Source organism: Sturnus vulgaris, chromosome 8 (genome assembly GCF_052056855.1).
Source record: "Sturnus vulgaris isolate bStuVul1 chromosome 8, bStuVul1.hap1, whole genome shotgun sequence".
Lineage (NCBI taxonomy): Eukaryota > Metazoa > Chordata > Aves > Passeriformes > Sturnidae > Sturnus > Sturnus vulgaris.
The window spans coordinates 4,146,635-4,163,164 of record NC_142250.1 but is presented as its reverse complement, the minus strand read 5'-3'; the positions used below and the strand labels follow the sequence as shown (position 1 = coordinate 4,163,164).

The following is a 16,530-nucleotide window of genomic DNA, read 5'->3' as shown; positions in this document are numbered from 1 at the left end:
TCAGACCTGGCTGTTGTTTGGTCCACAGGCAGGACTGTAATAAGGACAAGCAATGCCAAACACGCACACGGAGCCTCTGGAGCTGGGGCAGGGCACGGAGGTCCCCAGGACGTCACTGAGCCAGCATAGGGCATGCAGAGGGACTTTGTGACAATACAGCTCAAAGTCACTGCCACTGAAGGGAAGCCTTCCCCCTGCTCCCAGCAAGGGATTCCTGCTGCAGTCACTCCTGTGAGGTGTCACTGAAATCTCCGGATACAGCTACTTAAGGGTGTATCCATTACTGTCTCCACCTCCCTCCCTTTGGGCCAGACTGTGAAGCTCAACGCTGCAGTGAACTCCTCCCCTTGCTCGTGCTCCCACTTGGACCATCCAGACACCCTTAGGGATGTACCTGCTCCAGCTGGAACCTTATCCATCAGCCAGTCTCTCCAGGAGTTTACCTGCTTGGTGTATTTATCCACAGCCACACTTACTCTGAGGTGCTCCTGTTCCAGCATGGCCTTCTCTAGGAGCCACAGGCCCTGCAGGAATGAACCTGCTCAAGGAACGAATCCTGCTTCAATATGGATTTACCCACAAGCACAGGCCCTGCAGGAATGAAACTGCTCCAATATGGGTCTTACCCACAGCCACAGTCCCTCCAGGAATGAACCTGCTGTGCCATGAGCTTATGCATGGCCTCATGCACAGCTGCTGATGCCTCAAGGTGCTCCTGCTTTGGGACCTTGGGCCCCAATCCCTTTGGAAGTAGAGACACTTCGAGATGTTCCTGCTGGAGATGGAACCCCAGCAGCACCACCCATTCACAACCCTCTCCCCAGCTGGGATGGGAGAGACAATCAGAAGGGCAAAAGGGAAAAAACTCGTGGGTTGATATAAAGGCAGTTCAACAGAAACTAAAACCCACAAGGAATTAATTCTGTGTTTTCCATCGGCAGGTGGGTGTTCAGCATTCCAAGGAATGCAGGGTTCCACCCTATGCAATTGGGATCAGCTCTCCTGGCTCTGTCCCCCCCAGTTTCTTGTGTAGCCCCTGCCTGCTCACTGGTGGCGCAGGTGAGGACCAGAAAAGGCACACCAGAAAAGCTGGACTGGCAGGAAAATCCAGCTTCCTCTGGTATCTTGTTCTCCAGTCACTGGAGGTTCTCTGCCTCTGGATGCACACAGGAAACAAGGCTGATTTTTAACAGAGATGTAAAGTCTGGACACCACTGGATGGGACAGCTGTGTAAATGAAGTGCTTTGGGATTGTCAGGGAAGAGAATAAGCAGCATCCCTGGGAAGAGAAAAAAATCTTGGGCAGAAGGAGGAGCAGGAACAAGACACCGAGGGAAATAACCAAGGGCTCAGGAGAAAAGGGAGAAGAGGATGGTGCTCCACATCAAAAAACCACAGGATCTGCTGAAGGATGTTCATCTCCTCCAGCTGACCATGTCCACCCTTAAGCTTCACACAACTCCCTACCTTCACTAACTTAGGCAATACTGCAATTTTAAGGCAAAGAGCTAGAGGCTAACTCTGTATTTCCAGAATGCCTGATCTTCCATTTCACCTAAAGGAATTTCTCGGGAGTTTAAGAGCTTGATTTTGAAACAGTCTCTATAGCTGAAGCCAGGTATCGTTTCCAACGAGCCTTAAGGTGCAGCTGAGTGGCACTATTTGCATCACATTTGCTTTATCTACACCTTCCTGAAGTGCTTGGCCACTGCCCTGATGTGCTGCCGGCAGTCCCAGGGCCATTGATTTCCTCTATTCACCAGAAATATCGCCCACCAAGAAGGTTATTTTCCTCATTTAGCCTGTGGACTCCAAGAGCAGTAATGAATTCTCCTCAGCCACCGGATCTCTGCACATAAATGACATCAAATAGGCAGTTTAAATCCTAACAAGCACTGACACATCCCAGGGACCCACTTTCACTGGGGGCAGGGAACAGTGGCTCTCCATTTCCATCACACCCATGTTATTTACTCCTCTACTCCTGAATATCAATGATACTCTGCGGTCACAGAAACCAACAGCATTTCCACTTTTGGATTTGAAGGGACCTTAAAAATCACCTGTTCCTGGGCAGTGACACCTTCCACTAGACAAGGATGCTTTCCCATAGCCCTGCTGGTTCTATACAAAATTGCCTCTACTCCACTGATACTAAAGCCTGACTGTTTTCCCTCCTAATGAAAGTGTCTTTGCATGAATGCAATACTCCCCTATATGTGCTAAATACATAAGTGAACATACATGTCGTTACATACATATTTTTCTTCACATTCAATGCAAAGTATGTGTGTACTTAAAAGACTGCAGTTTAATTTTCCGTCAACCCAGGCAGCTCTGTTATGATTTCTCCTCTTTGTTGACATCACCACACCACCTCCGAGAACGTTAAGTGAACAAAACGAGCTGGCCTGGGCTGGGCAGTTTCTAAATCCACGTCAAGCCCAAGTCACAGAGCTGCTGTGCAGCTTTCCTGACACAGCTGGGGTGTTTGACAGGCAGCACCTCCAATAAAGGTTTTCACAAACAGAATCAAATAATGGAATTTGGGGAAAGAAGCATCACCCCAGGCAGGAATTGTTGCAGCCTGACAAGGAGCTTTTTTTCACTGATACGCTACTTCAAGTTTGCTCCTAATGAACAAGCCTCAAACACAGCCCAAAGACCAGAGACTTCTGAAAGTCTGACAGCCCATTTTCGACTTGGAAAACAGGCACGAGTGTTGAAGTTTGGCTCTCCCTGCTCAGGCTCTGGTTTCCAAGGAAACCAGTGGCTGCAAGAGCCTTGCAAAATGCTGGTCCTGTGCTCCTGCTCGGAGCACGATGTGCTGGGAGCTTCCCCTGACACAAACACTGCCAGGCAGGGGCTTTAGCAGCTTTTCCAAAGCACCTGGATGCAATTCCAAGCGTTCAGGATGTCAGGATACACAGAACGTACCCAAGTGATTGCAGACTTATACCAAACCACTTTCTGTAGATGCTGAGAGGTAAAAGGTATTACTGTCATGGTTTAGGCTCCAACACAGCAACAAATACTTTTGTTTTTCCCCTGTTCTCTCTGCCCTTCAAAACAAAGACAAGCTACACAAAACACGAATGTCAAGCACTTCTCTGCCTGCACGTACCCCCTAGAAACAGCAAAGCAGCAGATGAAAAACATTTACAGAAATATTTACACTTCATCCTGATGCACATGCAAGGATTTGGGCCCTGTGAAAAGCCAAAAGCAAAGATCAGCAGCACAGGCAGCAAGGACTATCACTGGTGGCAGTGAGTGGCATTTAACCACCTCCATCTCCAGTTCAGCTTTCCTAGACCCCTTCCCTCAGAAGGATGTTTGTATTTAGTAACTCCTATCATCCTACAGCATCTAGCTCAAGCAGGATAACCACAGAAACTGATATGTAACAATTCACTGTGACCTTTTTAACTCTCTAAAGAAACAAATTTTCCCCTTGAGTCCTATTTTCCATCTGCTGCTCAGCAAGTTCAGGACTCACCGAGTCCCCCTCTCCTTCCAGAGGCAGCTGGCTACATTCTGTGCTACTATGTCCATTTCTGCTCCGTTTCAGAACTCTGACCTGTTTTTTTTATTATTAATTTCAGAAACGTAAGGCACTTCCTATGTTTAGGAACATGGGATGCTGAAGCTCAGGAATGCTTTCACAGAGTCTGGAGAGAAGGAATTCGTGTCCGTGGCCTGGGGACCTAATTTTGTGTTGAAGCACTTTAAAACTCTCCACCTACAGCATTCGTACAGCTAAGGATGAATGTAACACAGCTCAGATAAGTATAGGTAATTATTCTAGAAGTACAGATAAAAGGAAAAAAGTTAATTCTGCAGAAAATAAAAGCATGGAGCTGTACTACAATTTTAAAAAGTCTATGTTAATTACCAGCTGTTAGTGTGTGCTCAGAGCTACTGTACTTGCTGAACAATGTTGTTTTGCATATAACCACCAAGAAAATGTCACTGTAGTTTCTGAACAGAACTACGTTGCTTTAAAACACAGTTTGCAGACACCACACTGCTAAAATTAATCTCCAGAAGCAGCAGAAAAACTCAGGGAAGTCTGTGTTGCGTGTTGAACAGAACTAAGGATATCTGACATTGCAGCGATGTTTTACCTTGCAATTAAACTCATCTCGGCAAGAACCAGACAGAAGATGACAAAACAACTACGTGGCTTTAATAGCTTTATTGGGAGATTTGTTTTTCATCTTCCTTTGAGTCAAACCCCTCTGGAGTTTACATTCAGCATAAACATCACCAGCCTGAACAAGCGTGTTGAGAGATGACCCAAAACACTGCCTCAATAGAGAATTGTAGTTCTGTGCTTAACAGCCTAACACCACACAGCCACCCCTTACTACTGCAAGTAACCCAAACCTCAGAGGGTTGTAATGTATTACACAAGGAGCTGAGCTGTCACAATGTCCCCTTGTCACTTCCCAAGGCATTAAAGCCGCTCAGAGCGTGAGTCACACGAGCCAGCGCACAGAGGGGAGCCCCATCACTGCCACCACTGCCGAGCCAGACCTGTCAAAACATGGGAAAATCACGCTCGGCTGCCTTGCTCCAGCACTACCCTGCCCGTGTTCACAGCTCTGTCAGGGAGAGCATCATCCCTCACAGCAAAACCTCATCCCTGCAGAGCACCACGGGTCCTCCCCCCACCAGTGGTGCCCCAGCACGGCTCAACACATTGCAATAAAATTCTGACCCTAAATCTTGACCCTTCAAATGCACCAAAAAACCCCACTGACATTAATGGATTTTTGACCATCGAGAATCAGCTTTAACTACATTCAGATGGATTTGACATTAGAGCACATGAAAGCAACCACGGCATTTAACAGCTCTCACAACAAATGATAAATGCAGTTCAATTAATTGCTCACTGGACACATCAGAGTGGATTGACACCAAAAAAAAAGAAAAGGTTGCACCACTACATCCATCTCTGCTGACTTCTCAGGGCAAGATGCTTCACCAGAAAGCGACAGGACTTAAGAAGCCACCACTATCCCAGCTCCTGCCCCACATTCCAGGAAACCATCGCTGCAGGAGCGTGTCTCAGTTCCTCCCCCCATCATCTCAACCACCAGTTCTCTGTGGTTTCATCGTGTACCAACCATCCCCCAAATTACTGTAGGAAGAGGGGTTTGGGTCGTTTCAGGAGTTTTTAGAGGACTGGCTCCTGGGTACTGCAGCATACAAAGCACTGATAAACACCAGAAGAGCATTTCATGACAATATCCTAAATAAAAAGTGTTTTTTCAAGTATTTCTGGGGGTTTTATGACTATTATGATCATTTAAAATACGCCTCTAGCCCCCAGAGGATGTGCACATTTGCCTTCAAAGAATCAATCTGGCCGTTGCAGGGATTTTGTTAAATCTCTTATATGGATGTTGTATTTTCCCTAAGGCTATGCAACCAAGTATTTTATATTTCTTAAATCAGACCACTTAAATACAACTCACGGGCTGCTCCTCCCCTCAGAAACGAGTCTTCAGGATTTTGGCAGATTCCCCAAAAGTCTGTTAACTCCCCAAAGCAAGTTATTTTTTATTTTACTCAACATTTCTTACAAATGACACAGCATTTTGCTGCTGTCTCTGTTAACAACTGAGCTTATACCACCTCAGCCAAGAGATCAGGCCCTTCACACTCACAAGCTCCATGCTTTGTTCTGTGTTCTACTTCTACGTTTCTTTTTTTTCTCCCTTCTGGAAAAGAAAACATGCTGATTACACAGCCTTCTAAAAAGGCAAGCAGCTGTTGCAGATCCCTGAACAAAGCAGCGTGTTAAAATTAAAGTCCTGGGTATTTTCCCATGGCAAGAACGAGACAGGGAAAGGGAAGAGTTGCAGCTTGCTGGTTGAAAAGACTTCTCTTTGCTTGGCTGCTCTGTACAATTTTAACTGCAAAGGCAGTTGGTATAAACTCAGTCTCCCAGTGTTCCCTCTGTGCTGACAGGCTGTTAGCAGTCAGAATTTATCCTGCAAGAGGTCAAAGGTGTGGAAAAACAAACACCAGCAGCAATTTGGGAAGATGAAGAGGAGAGAATGATCTGTCATAGCATTTTTTTCTGCCACGGAAAACCAGCCAGTTTCCTCCCCAACCTGTGCCCTCTTATTTGGTCACTTCTTGCAACTTATTTCCTTAGAGAGGGGGAGGGAAGAAAAAAAAGACACTTATTTTAAATAACTGGCTTCTAGTTACTCGAACAGGGAGACTTATAAAGATGCTAATGCCCAATTCCTCTCACTCGTAGCTCAGAAGAAAATGGCTGGATGCGTCCTGCAGTGGATTTTAGCTCCTCATGTTAGCGCACAAAGTCCTGCTTCACTTTTAAAAACATTGTAGATGCAAAACAAGCCTAAGACTGCAACAGCAACTCAAACTCTTACGGGTCTAAAAAAGCTATTTTATTTAACCATATGCATCCTAAATGGGGAAGTGGGTATGTAAGGGAAGATCCTGCAGATTTAATGGTATTTGTCCACACAAGGCAATTAAATTTACTTTCACACTTTGAAAGCCATTCATAAAATCCCAGAATGGTTTGGGTAGGAAGGGATTTTAAAGCCCATCCAGTGCCACCCTTGCCATGGGCAGGGACACCTTCCACTATCCCAGGCTGCTCCAAACCCCATCCAACCTGGGCTTGGACACTTCCAGGGATGCAGGGGCAGCCACAGCTTCTCTGGGCACCCTGTGCCAGGGCCTGCCCACCCTCCCAGGGAACAACTCCTTCCCAATATCCCATCTAACCCTGTCCTCTGGCACTGGGAAGCCATTCCCTGTGTCCTGTCCCATGTCCCTCTCCAGCTCTCTTACACTCATTCAGAGTTCAACCACTGTATAACCCAGAATCTTCCATGTGGCATCACAACAGCTTCCACCACCACAGACCATCAAGCATCTACTGTAACCATCACAGTAATTCAGTTCCAACAGATTTTTTGCTACTATTGATCCTAACAATCTCCAGCCATCTCTGCCAGATCAGGAGAGCAAAACCAGCACCACCGAACCACCAAAAAAAAATAAAAATAGACGCTACTTTAGAATCATTCTGGTGGGAAAACCCCGCTAAAATCATCAAGTCCAACCATTCTCCTAGCACTGCCAAGGCCACCACTAACCAATATCTCCAAGTGCCACATGTGCCACATTCCCCTGCCTTTTGAACACTTCTTAGCAGCTTGACAAAACCAAAGGTTGGGTGCCAATACCTCAAGAGTCACTGAGGTTCAGCATGAACAGCAGAAAAAATCCCAACCCTTTTTTGCAGATTTTGTTATTTCCAGGTCCAGCTCTCACTACCATGAGTTATCTTGGCCACTGGGCTCTCAGGGCTGGCACACAGCACTCAGTGCTTCCCAGAGCGACGTACACTGCTGAAACCATTAGCAAGGATCTTTTCCTGTAATCACAGACTGGTTTGGGTTGGAAGAGACCCTAAAACGTGTCTCATTCCAGCCTTGGGCAGGGACACCATCCACTATCCTAGGCTGCTCCAAACCCCTGGAACGTCCCACCTGAGCAATTACAACCTGCAGCCACAAGTTGACTTCAATATTGGAAATAATATTAGGAGTACTGGCTATGGATGATCAGTATGAAACACCCCCCCCCAGAGGAGTGTTACACCCACACCAGACTGCAGGGCTGCATTTATACAAGGAGCAGTTAAAAATTCCAGCTGGAAAATGATAATCCAAAGCTTTGCCAGGCTTCCTACATATTTCACTGAGGCTGTGGACTCGCTCTGCTGAAACTTGTGGCGCTTCCCGGAGTTCTGGGAGCTCCATTTGCACTTCGAGGGCGCCGAGGGCCAACGACACTGACAAGGAAACCAACACGTTTGGGTTTTGCCTTCCCAGAGGAAGTTAACATAGCGGGATGCTTTATCCCACCTTGGATGTTTAGCACACACCCCAGGGATTTCACAGGCCCCAGCCATCCCTGTGTCCCCTCTCCCGGCAGCCCCCGGCGGGCACTTTTTGGGGTGTTTTATTCGTTTTGGGGGGCTGTGGGGGAGCCATTTCCCGCGCCACCGCCGTTCCTCCCCTGACGTCCTTTCGAACGCGCGGCCAGACGCCTTAAAAGGACAAAATATCTGTGGCGGTGGGAATGGGGGGGCGGGCAGGGGAATGTGGGAGCGGGAGTGGGAAGCGGCGGGGCGGCGTGAGGGGCACAGCGGCCCGGCCCGGCCATGGCGGCCGCCCTGAGGGCGGGCAGTTGCCTGGAGACGACGGGGCCCCGCCATGGCGGCGGGAAAGGGCTGAGGCTGCGCGGGGAGCGGGGCCAGCCCCGGCAGGGTCCCCGAGCCCCGCCACCCCTCCCCGGGCACGGTGCCTGTGCCCCGGCAGCCCCGCCGGACACCGTCCCCGCGCCGCCCGCCCCGTCCCCCGCGGGGCTCCGCTGGGTGCCCGTGCCCGCAGCCCGGAGCCCACCCGGCACACACGCTCCCCGCTACCGGGATGGCTCCGGGGATCCGCCAGCGCTCCCGGTTATAATTCCACGAGGAAGATGCCGGCCGCGGAGGGGAGGAGGGTTTGCCCATCGACGGGGAGGTCGCGCCCCGGCCCCGCACATGGAGCCCGGCGCGGCGAGAATCCGTTCATCACCTCTTCCCTCCTCCTTTTTTTATCCCTCGAGAAGCGGCAAACCAAAGGCACGGCGATTTATTGGCCAGGAAAAGACACTAAGCGAGGGAGAGCGATCCCGCTCCCGCGAGGGCTCCGTTTCCCCATAAAGATGCTCTAATTTCCCTAATCTGCGGCAGGTGTGAAACCGGGGCAGCGCATCCCCCCCGGCGCGCCGGCACCTGAGGATCGCCGCAACTTTCCCTGGGCCCGCACGCCCTCCGGCGCACCAGGACACCGCAATAAACTCCTGCTTCTGCCAAACCCCCCTCCCCAAAACACCAGCCCCCGCCCGGAGAGCCGCGCACCGCATCCCGCCGGGCTCCAAGTTTGCCAGCTGGGAATGTCTCCCTGCGGGGTCCCAGAGCGAGCTCCGGGTTTCCCTCACCCCCTCCTGCAGCCATAAAGCCTCCATGCCCACGACACGATCCGGTTCGACCCTCCGCCAGGAGCTGTTCCCGTCCCTCCGCAGCCGGGACGGGGGACGCCCGGGTCCCGCTCTGCCGGCGCCTCGGCGCTCACTCCCGCCGCTCTTCCCCCCCGCAAGCCCGGCACTCGCAACTTTCCCACCCCGCGGGGCCACCCGGGGAGGATGCGGGAATGCCGCGCTCCGCTCCGGTCCTTGCCCGGCGGGCGGCGGCGAGGCCAGGAATGGAGCGGGATGAGGGAGAGAGGGGAGGCTGAGCGGTGGGGTGACCCCCTGCTTACTGCGGGCTCTTGGGGTAGAAGGGGAGGGTGACGTGGCTGAGATCCTGGATATCGAAGGCGGTGGGCTCGGCCGAGATCGCCTGGCGCTTGGTCCGCTGCTCGCCCTGCAAGGTGCCGGCGCTCTGCTGCTGCGCCTGCTGCGTGGCGGGCCGGATCACCGAGCGGTACTTGTCCAGCTCGTTCTGCAGCTTCTGGATCAGTTCGTCCTTCTGGTCCAACTCCAGCTCCAGCTCGTCGATGAGCGCATCCCGCTGCCGCAGCTCCTCGATCTTCTCCTGCAGCGCGTACTGTAAATCCCGCAAAGTGCCCATGGTCCTGCCGCCGTACTCGCCCCTCGCCGCTCCCGGCAACTTTCCCCCCACGGGGCCGCCTCCCCGCGCTCGGGCCACCCCGGCCCCCGCCGCCCCCCTGGGCTCGGCCCGGCCCCGCGGGGCCGCCGCAGCCGGACCCCCGGCACGGCGCTCCGGAGCCGGGGTGTTGTCAGGGGCGATGTGGATCCGCCTGCGTCAGGCCGGGCTGGCGAGGGAAGCCGAGACACACACACACACACACCCGCGGCGGCGAGCGGGGAGGGAGGGGAGGCGGGCGGGCGGCGGGAGGGAGGCAGGGGCGGCGGGGAGGATGCACATACTCGCCCCGCTCCCTCCCGCCGGCCCCGCCGCGCCCCGCGCCGCCCACGCCCCGCCGGCTGCCGAGCGGGGAGGGGGCCGGCCGGGAGCCGCTCCCGGTGCCTGCGCTCCCGGCCTTCTGCTGGAGGCCAGCACACAGGTCCGAGCCGCGGACCTCCCCTCCCGTCCCGTTGCCGGCGTGGCCCCGCTTCCCTCCCTCCCCTCTGCTCCAGTCAAGGTGCCACTTCTCCTTAAAGAACTTATCCCCGTTTTACTTCGCTTTTAAAGAGCTGGGTTTTGTTGTCTTCTCCGAGTGGAAGCACAAGCCAGCGTCTGGCATGGCTCCTCCTCAAGCCTCAGCGAGCTCCGGGCTCTAAAAACCCAGATTTTCATGGGAATATCGGTCAAGTCTGCCTGCACTAGAAAAGCCCGGAGGCAGGGCATCTGGCTTTCAAAGCACTAAAAAAAAAACCACCCTAACTCAAAATCTGGGAGATTTTCTGCCTGGCCCAAATACCCACGTGAAAGCCCAAGTTAAGTTTCTGCCATGCCAAACCCGATCTGACATCCCTAGAGCGCGGGGTTTTCCTTCGTGCACTCAATTTTCTGTGTGGCCCTACCTCTGCCATACAGCCCACGGGGCTGCAGCACAGAAATAACAAAATCAAACAAATGAGCCACAGCGGCTGAGCCCTCGGTGCCAAATGGTTCGGGGTTCTTCCTTTTGCCAGGTGCTGAAGGGCTAGCGATGCTAACCCTGAAAGCAAAGCTCCAGCCTTGGTTCTCTGGGGAAGAAACAGGGGGCTGGGAGCTGTTTTGGGGTTCCTGATAAAATCATCCACCCTGGAGTGATGAAAGTCCCAGAGTTCAGGTGGAGGCAGGAACCTCACAAAAGCTGCTGCGGCACTGGGGCATGAGTTTCATGCTCAGAGGTTTTTGGCAGCTGCTTCTGTTCCCTCTTGGGGAGTTTGATCTGGGGAGGAGGAATGCAGCCCTGAATATGTTTTTTTGGAGGTGAGTGGCACCTACGTGTTTGTGTCTAGACCTCCCATGCCAGGCATGAGCTGGGAGTGCCAGACATCCAGCCCCTGCTTATGGGACTGAGCTCCTGCTTATAGGTCTTGCCCTTTTTATTCCCCCCTGTTACACGCTGGCTCCAGCTTTCAACCTGCAGCTGGTTTGTATAAAATAAATTTATAAATGAGAACGGATGAGGAATTAGAACTGCTCCGTGCTTCACACTGTTGCTGGAAAGGGCTTGGCCTCCACTCACAGACATGAGGCTTTGCAGGTTCTTTGTGCATTTGATCCTGCATTTTTTGAAACACATGTGAAAAGGGGAGAGGAAATTGGGTTATGCAAAACTCTTCCGTTTTCAGTTCCCTTGATACATTTGTGCCAGGCACAAAGCAAAGTCCCCTGGTTGTTTCCACGGGTTTAAGTCCAAACAGCATTTTTTACTGTCTATTCCTCCTACTTGTATCTCATATAACTCACGGGGAACAAAACTACCAAATATCTGCTGAACATTTCCATTTTAAAGACAACAGGCATTAAACAGATGCATTCCTGCTGCCTGCAAACTGGGAATCAGTGATAAATAAAATATTTTAACACTGTTCAGCTGACACGCTGTAAGTTTTATTGCTTTTCTCCCTGAAGAAGTGAAGTCTGCAGCAGGGAGAGGTGATACAGTTACCTGAAGCCCACCAGGCTTCAAAAGAATCGCAGCCCTGGGGAAAACTGGTGCATAATTTCTCAGTGACAAGCAGTAAAATAGCATTACTTTGTTTCTATGAGAGGGGCACAGCTCTGGACTGAGGCAACAGTGCCCCAGAACAGAATAGATCCACAGAAAACCATGAGAAATAATGGCACATAAAGCTGTCAAGGAATTTAGCTGAGTGTATCTGAAATATATATTTATTTCCAGGTGGGAAGCAGATTTTCATGAGACCCTTGAGGGGTCTCAAGAGAGACTTTTATGGCCTAGGTTTATATTTGGGACCATAACCAGCAGCTGTCAAGTCCAAGGCCAGTGTTCCCTGGGTTAAAGATGAGGCCAAAGCAGCCTAAAGAGCTTTACGAGCCGACAGCAGAGCTCTGCCATGGGAAGGCAGCCGGCAGTTGCCTATTTCTGTCTATTCCCTGCTCTCCCAAAGAAACCAGAGCACAGAAATCATGGAGCCAGCACAGATCCTGGTGTGTGATCTCAGGGATTCCAGGGTACCACCCCACTCCAGTAAAAATAAATCCTACGGTCCCATTCCTCTCAATTTAAAACTCCCAATTATAAAAAAAAAAAAAATCTCAGGCTCAACAGAGAAGCTGCTTTGTCTACTTGATCCAGGGAATGGAAAGAAACAGCTTTAGGGAGAAGAACGGCAGGAATGCACCAACTGGCTTGGTGTTGGGAAGATGGGGTGAAGCTGCTCGCAGTTTAAGGAAACTTTTGGCTATGAACTTCCCAAAGCCTTTCCCTGCTCCCTCCACTGCCAGAATGTGCCTGCATGTCGAGTGGGAAACAAAAAAAAAAGAGCATCTGCAGACATCTGCCCCAAAGCACGGCACACCAGGACTGGCTGGTGAGAATCACACGGAGCAGGGATGTTTCTCTTCTCTCACAATATTTCCTCTCTGCACAGCTCCAGGGTTTTGATAGCTTCTGCTTCTGAACCTTTTCAGGGATCATCTGTCACCAAATGCACCCACTCAGCTGCCATTTTCCAAGCTGAAACCGTATTTGAACACTGTCTATCCTGCAAACACCTCCCTGGATTCCCGAGACAAGGCTCAGGGAGCTGGCGCAGTCCCTGATGGGCAAATGTCACCTTGCTCCAGCCGGCCAGGACAGCACAGACAGAGAGGCTGGACATGCACCACTGATCACATACATAAACATTTTCCTCCTCCTGGATGTGGTGTTTGTTCCCTGCCTAATCCACTCTACTCTTTTCCAAAAATATCTGCAGGAGCAGATCAGTCCGTGGCAGAAAGTTGAACGGCTGGATTTTGTGATGGATTATCCTGCTGGTGGGGGTTTCGTGCAGGTTTGGGAAGGTGTGTGACCTGCAGGGCTCTGCTCTCCACTGACACACAACTAAATTCCTTCCCTACCTGCATAGTCACAGCAACACCCTTATGATGAGAAGGAACAACAAAAACACAGGAAAATTTCGAGGAAGGCAACACAGCAGCTGAACCCCTGCAAAAAGTAACTCGAGGTGTAGTCACACCTGAGACTTGCCACATCTCATCCATGGGATGCCACCTGCTATTCCACCACGTCCCCAAAGTCCACGGCAGCCCCCAAGGCAGAGCAAGGAGTGCCACCTACTGAAACATGGGCACACCCGACTCCTCCCCAACGCACATCTGGCCATTCCTTTTGCCCCAAAGCGCTTCTGGCAACTCCTTCTGGGGCCACAGGGCCCTACAGATTTATAGGGGCTACCTGGGAACTAATTCAGCCCCCAGGGATGGGGATGAAGCTGAAATTACCGTCTCAAAGCAGCCTCTATAATACTAAGGAATAGGAATTGAGTATCTGGGGAGTGCTTCAACCTCTTTTCTCTAAGAAAACAGTATCTATTTTCTCATGACACTGGATGTTCCTCGTCCCTATTTTGGTCCTTTTCAGAGCCCCTAAAACAAAACTGAAAGCCATTTGTTCCTCCCCACAAAGGGATGGAGCTATCCAGCTCTGAGCACTGTCATTCAAACCCCATTGATTCCTGCGTGCTAGAAGTCAAATCAGCATCTAAACTGGATTATCCTGATGACTTTCCTTTAGGGCATAAGTTCTTTATATGCTCAGTAAGAAACATTGGGAAGTGTGAAGAGCATGCAGCCATTCCAGCCTGCCTAGGAAATCCTCCCAGGATGAATCTGGGGTAGAGAGCATGAGAAGGAAAAGAAAAATACCACAAGGCTTATTAATGGAACAAAAAATTGCTTGCTGCAGAAGAAGCCGAAGGAAAAAAATAACAATGTGCTGTTCTGCAGTTGTAATGCATTTAGCTTTTTATATCACATTAGGGACACGCAGAACACCAAAATGAATGTTTGTGCCATGCAAAGCTGAAGGAGGAAACATCGGGAGCACGGAATAGCAGAGGATTCTCCAGGAACACAGTGGTTTTGAGCACATGTCACATCACATTGAAGATTTAAATTCTCCTTGGTGGGCTCTTTGCCTGGTAGGAAGAGATGGCACAAAGCACCTCCTGTCAGTACAAGGTGAGAGATCTCCCTCCCCTCGTTATTTTTCCAGGCTGGAGCAAAGCCTGGGTTGTGCTTCCTGCTGGGTGGGCTACAGAGCTGAAACAACACAAGTATCACTTCTCATTACAAGTTCTACAGAAAAATGGCACCAAAAAATCATTATTGGTAGCCAGAAGTTCAACAAGACCTTCAAAGCTTGTTCCTTCCATCAGAGCAACTATAAAACCATCCCTCTGACTTCTCCCCACTAACAAGAACCTATTCCCACCATCTCTCTCCACATGTCTCCAGAAACCTCTGCCCTCCAAAAGCAGGAAGTTTTTCTCCCTTGACTGCACAGAAAATTGGATTTTCAGCAGCTCACCCCGCCAGCTGGGTGCACATAGTGGCTGTGTGTCCCCACAGCCCTTCAGGGTTAAGGGAATGCTATGGGATTCCTGGGAGCACTTCTCACATCCTCAGCCTGAATTATATCCTTGGGGCCAGGCTTTCTCCAGGAAGGACCACACACGATTCCAATCCCTCCTGTAGTAACCAGTGCCATGCTCCTGATCCCTCCTGTCCAGACAAACTTGAAGTGACTGGTTCATTTTTCCCATTTTCCAGAAAAGGCTGGACTGCCCAGCAAGATCAGACACAGGCAGAGCTAAAACACTTCTTCCTCTGGGCTGAATTAAGCCAGAAACAATTCCTAAACGATTCAGCTGGCTTAGGAAGTCTCCTTAGGCTCAGATTAAGCAGAAACTGTTTATTTTGGCATCTTGCAGAACAACTCAGTGCTCTTTGCAGTTACCACAATTAGACACTGCCCATGCCCTGCTTCTCCCAGCAGTCCCAGGGCACTGACTGTGTAGAGCAAAAGCAGCATTCAGACAAGGCAGGCCCTGGAAAATGTAGTTTTCCTTTTGCTTTCAGCCATAAGCAACCAGCAAATGAACCCAGGGACCAATTAAAGGAAATGTAAGGAAGCAGATTTAGTCATGGAGCCACGAGATCCAGGATGCAACAGAGGTGAAGTCTGTAAAAAACATCAACTCAGTTGATGTTGCTGGGAAAACAGGTTCCTTCTGCTCCCACAAACATCTCTGTTGGACTGGGGGAAGCTGAAACAGTTGGAGGAAGGTGGGAGCCATGTGCTGGGTATGATTTCCACAGGGGGATGGCTGGGATAGCCAGGCCAGCTTCCTTCCACTTCTCATCAGCCACAGCTGAACTGCTGGGGACAGCCCATGCTCAGTGATCCTGTGACCTTCACTGCCCCCCACACTCCTTGGATTGCATCTGTTCTACACCTTTTCCATACAAAATCACTTCTCGTCTTTATGTGGGGCTCCAACAAGCAACAACAGCTCCCAGGGCACCCTTGGAATCACAGAAGCGTTTGGGTGGGAAGAAACCTTAAATCTCAGCTCATTTTACTCCTTGCCATGGGCAGGGACACCTTCCACTATCCCAGGCTGCTCCAAGCCCCAGTGTCCAACCTGGCCTTGGACACTTCCAGGGATCCAGGGGCAGCCACAGCTTCTCTGGGCACCCTGTGCCAGGGTCTCCCCACTCTCCCAGGGAACAATTCCCAATATCCCATCTATCCCTGCCCTCTGGCAGTGGGAAGCCATTCCCTGTGTCCTGTCACTCCATCTCTTGTTAAGACTCCATGTTTCCTGTAGCTCCTTCAGGCATTGGAAGGCCACAATATGGTCACCCTGAAGCTTCACCTCTCCAGGCTGAACAATCCCAACTCTGACAGAGTCCTGGTCCTTGTCAGATGCTGGGAAAAACTTGGGCTCACCAAAAATGAAATTTGTTCCTCGAGACGACTGCAGTTCTCCACTGTTTCCTTTTAAAACACAACACAACCACAGCTGAACTCCTCAGTTTCAGCTTTTCCCCTCTCTGACCTGCACTGGCTTGTGCACCTGGCTCATTGTTTTAGTCACGGTGCTCTGGCTGTAGGAGGTGGAAAGCAAAATCCTCAGGAAGGTGAGGACAGCAAGAGGCTCATTCCACCCCCCCTTCCTTATATTAATTGATAGCAGCTCATTTCGAGGCTGTTTGATTCCTCCACTTCAGGGGTTTCACAGTGACAAACCTCTCAGCAGCCCCGAGCATTTGCAATTCCAGGTGCTCCCTCTGCTCACCCTTTCAGACCCTGCAGTGTTCCTTATCTCTCCTCGCCAGTAATGCACCACTCACCTCCCATAATTGCCTTGGTCTGTTGGGTTGATTTATCCAGCCTTCAAAACAATTCATTTATATTTGGAATTGGATTAGCAATAAACACAAATTCTGCTCCCCCGATATGAAAATAGCCAGTGTGTTACCAATGCATC

The 16,530-nt window shown here is 50.7% G+C and overlaps 1 protein-coding gene across 2 annotated transcripts in view; it reads right to left on the bottom strand.

Moving 5' to 3' along the window:
- PRKG1 (protein kinase cGMP-dependent 1) overlaps nucleotides 1-16,530 on the bottom strand; it is a 361,647-nt gene that overhangs the window by 326,264 nt on the left and 18,853 nt on the right. Inside the window, exon 1 of one of the 2 annotated variants that reach the window (XM_014882251.2) lies at nucleotides 9,369-9,719. The exons of the other annotated variant lie outside the window; for it this stretch is intronic. Within the exon in view, the coding sequence (XP_014737737.1) occupies nucleotides 9,369-9,679 (311 nt within the window). The 5' untranslated portion in view covers nucleotides 9,680-9,719. Of the gene's footprint in view, nucleotides 1-9,368; nucleotides 9,720-16,530 lie in introns of those variants that run through there. 2 annotated transcript variants of the gene reach the window in all.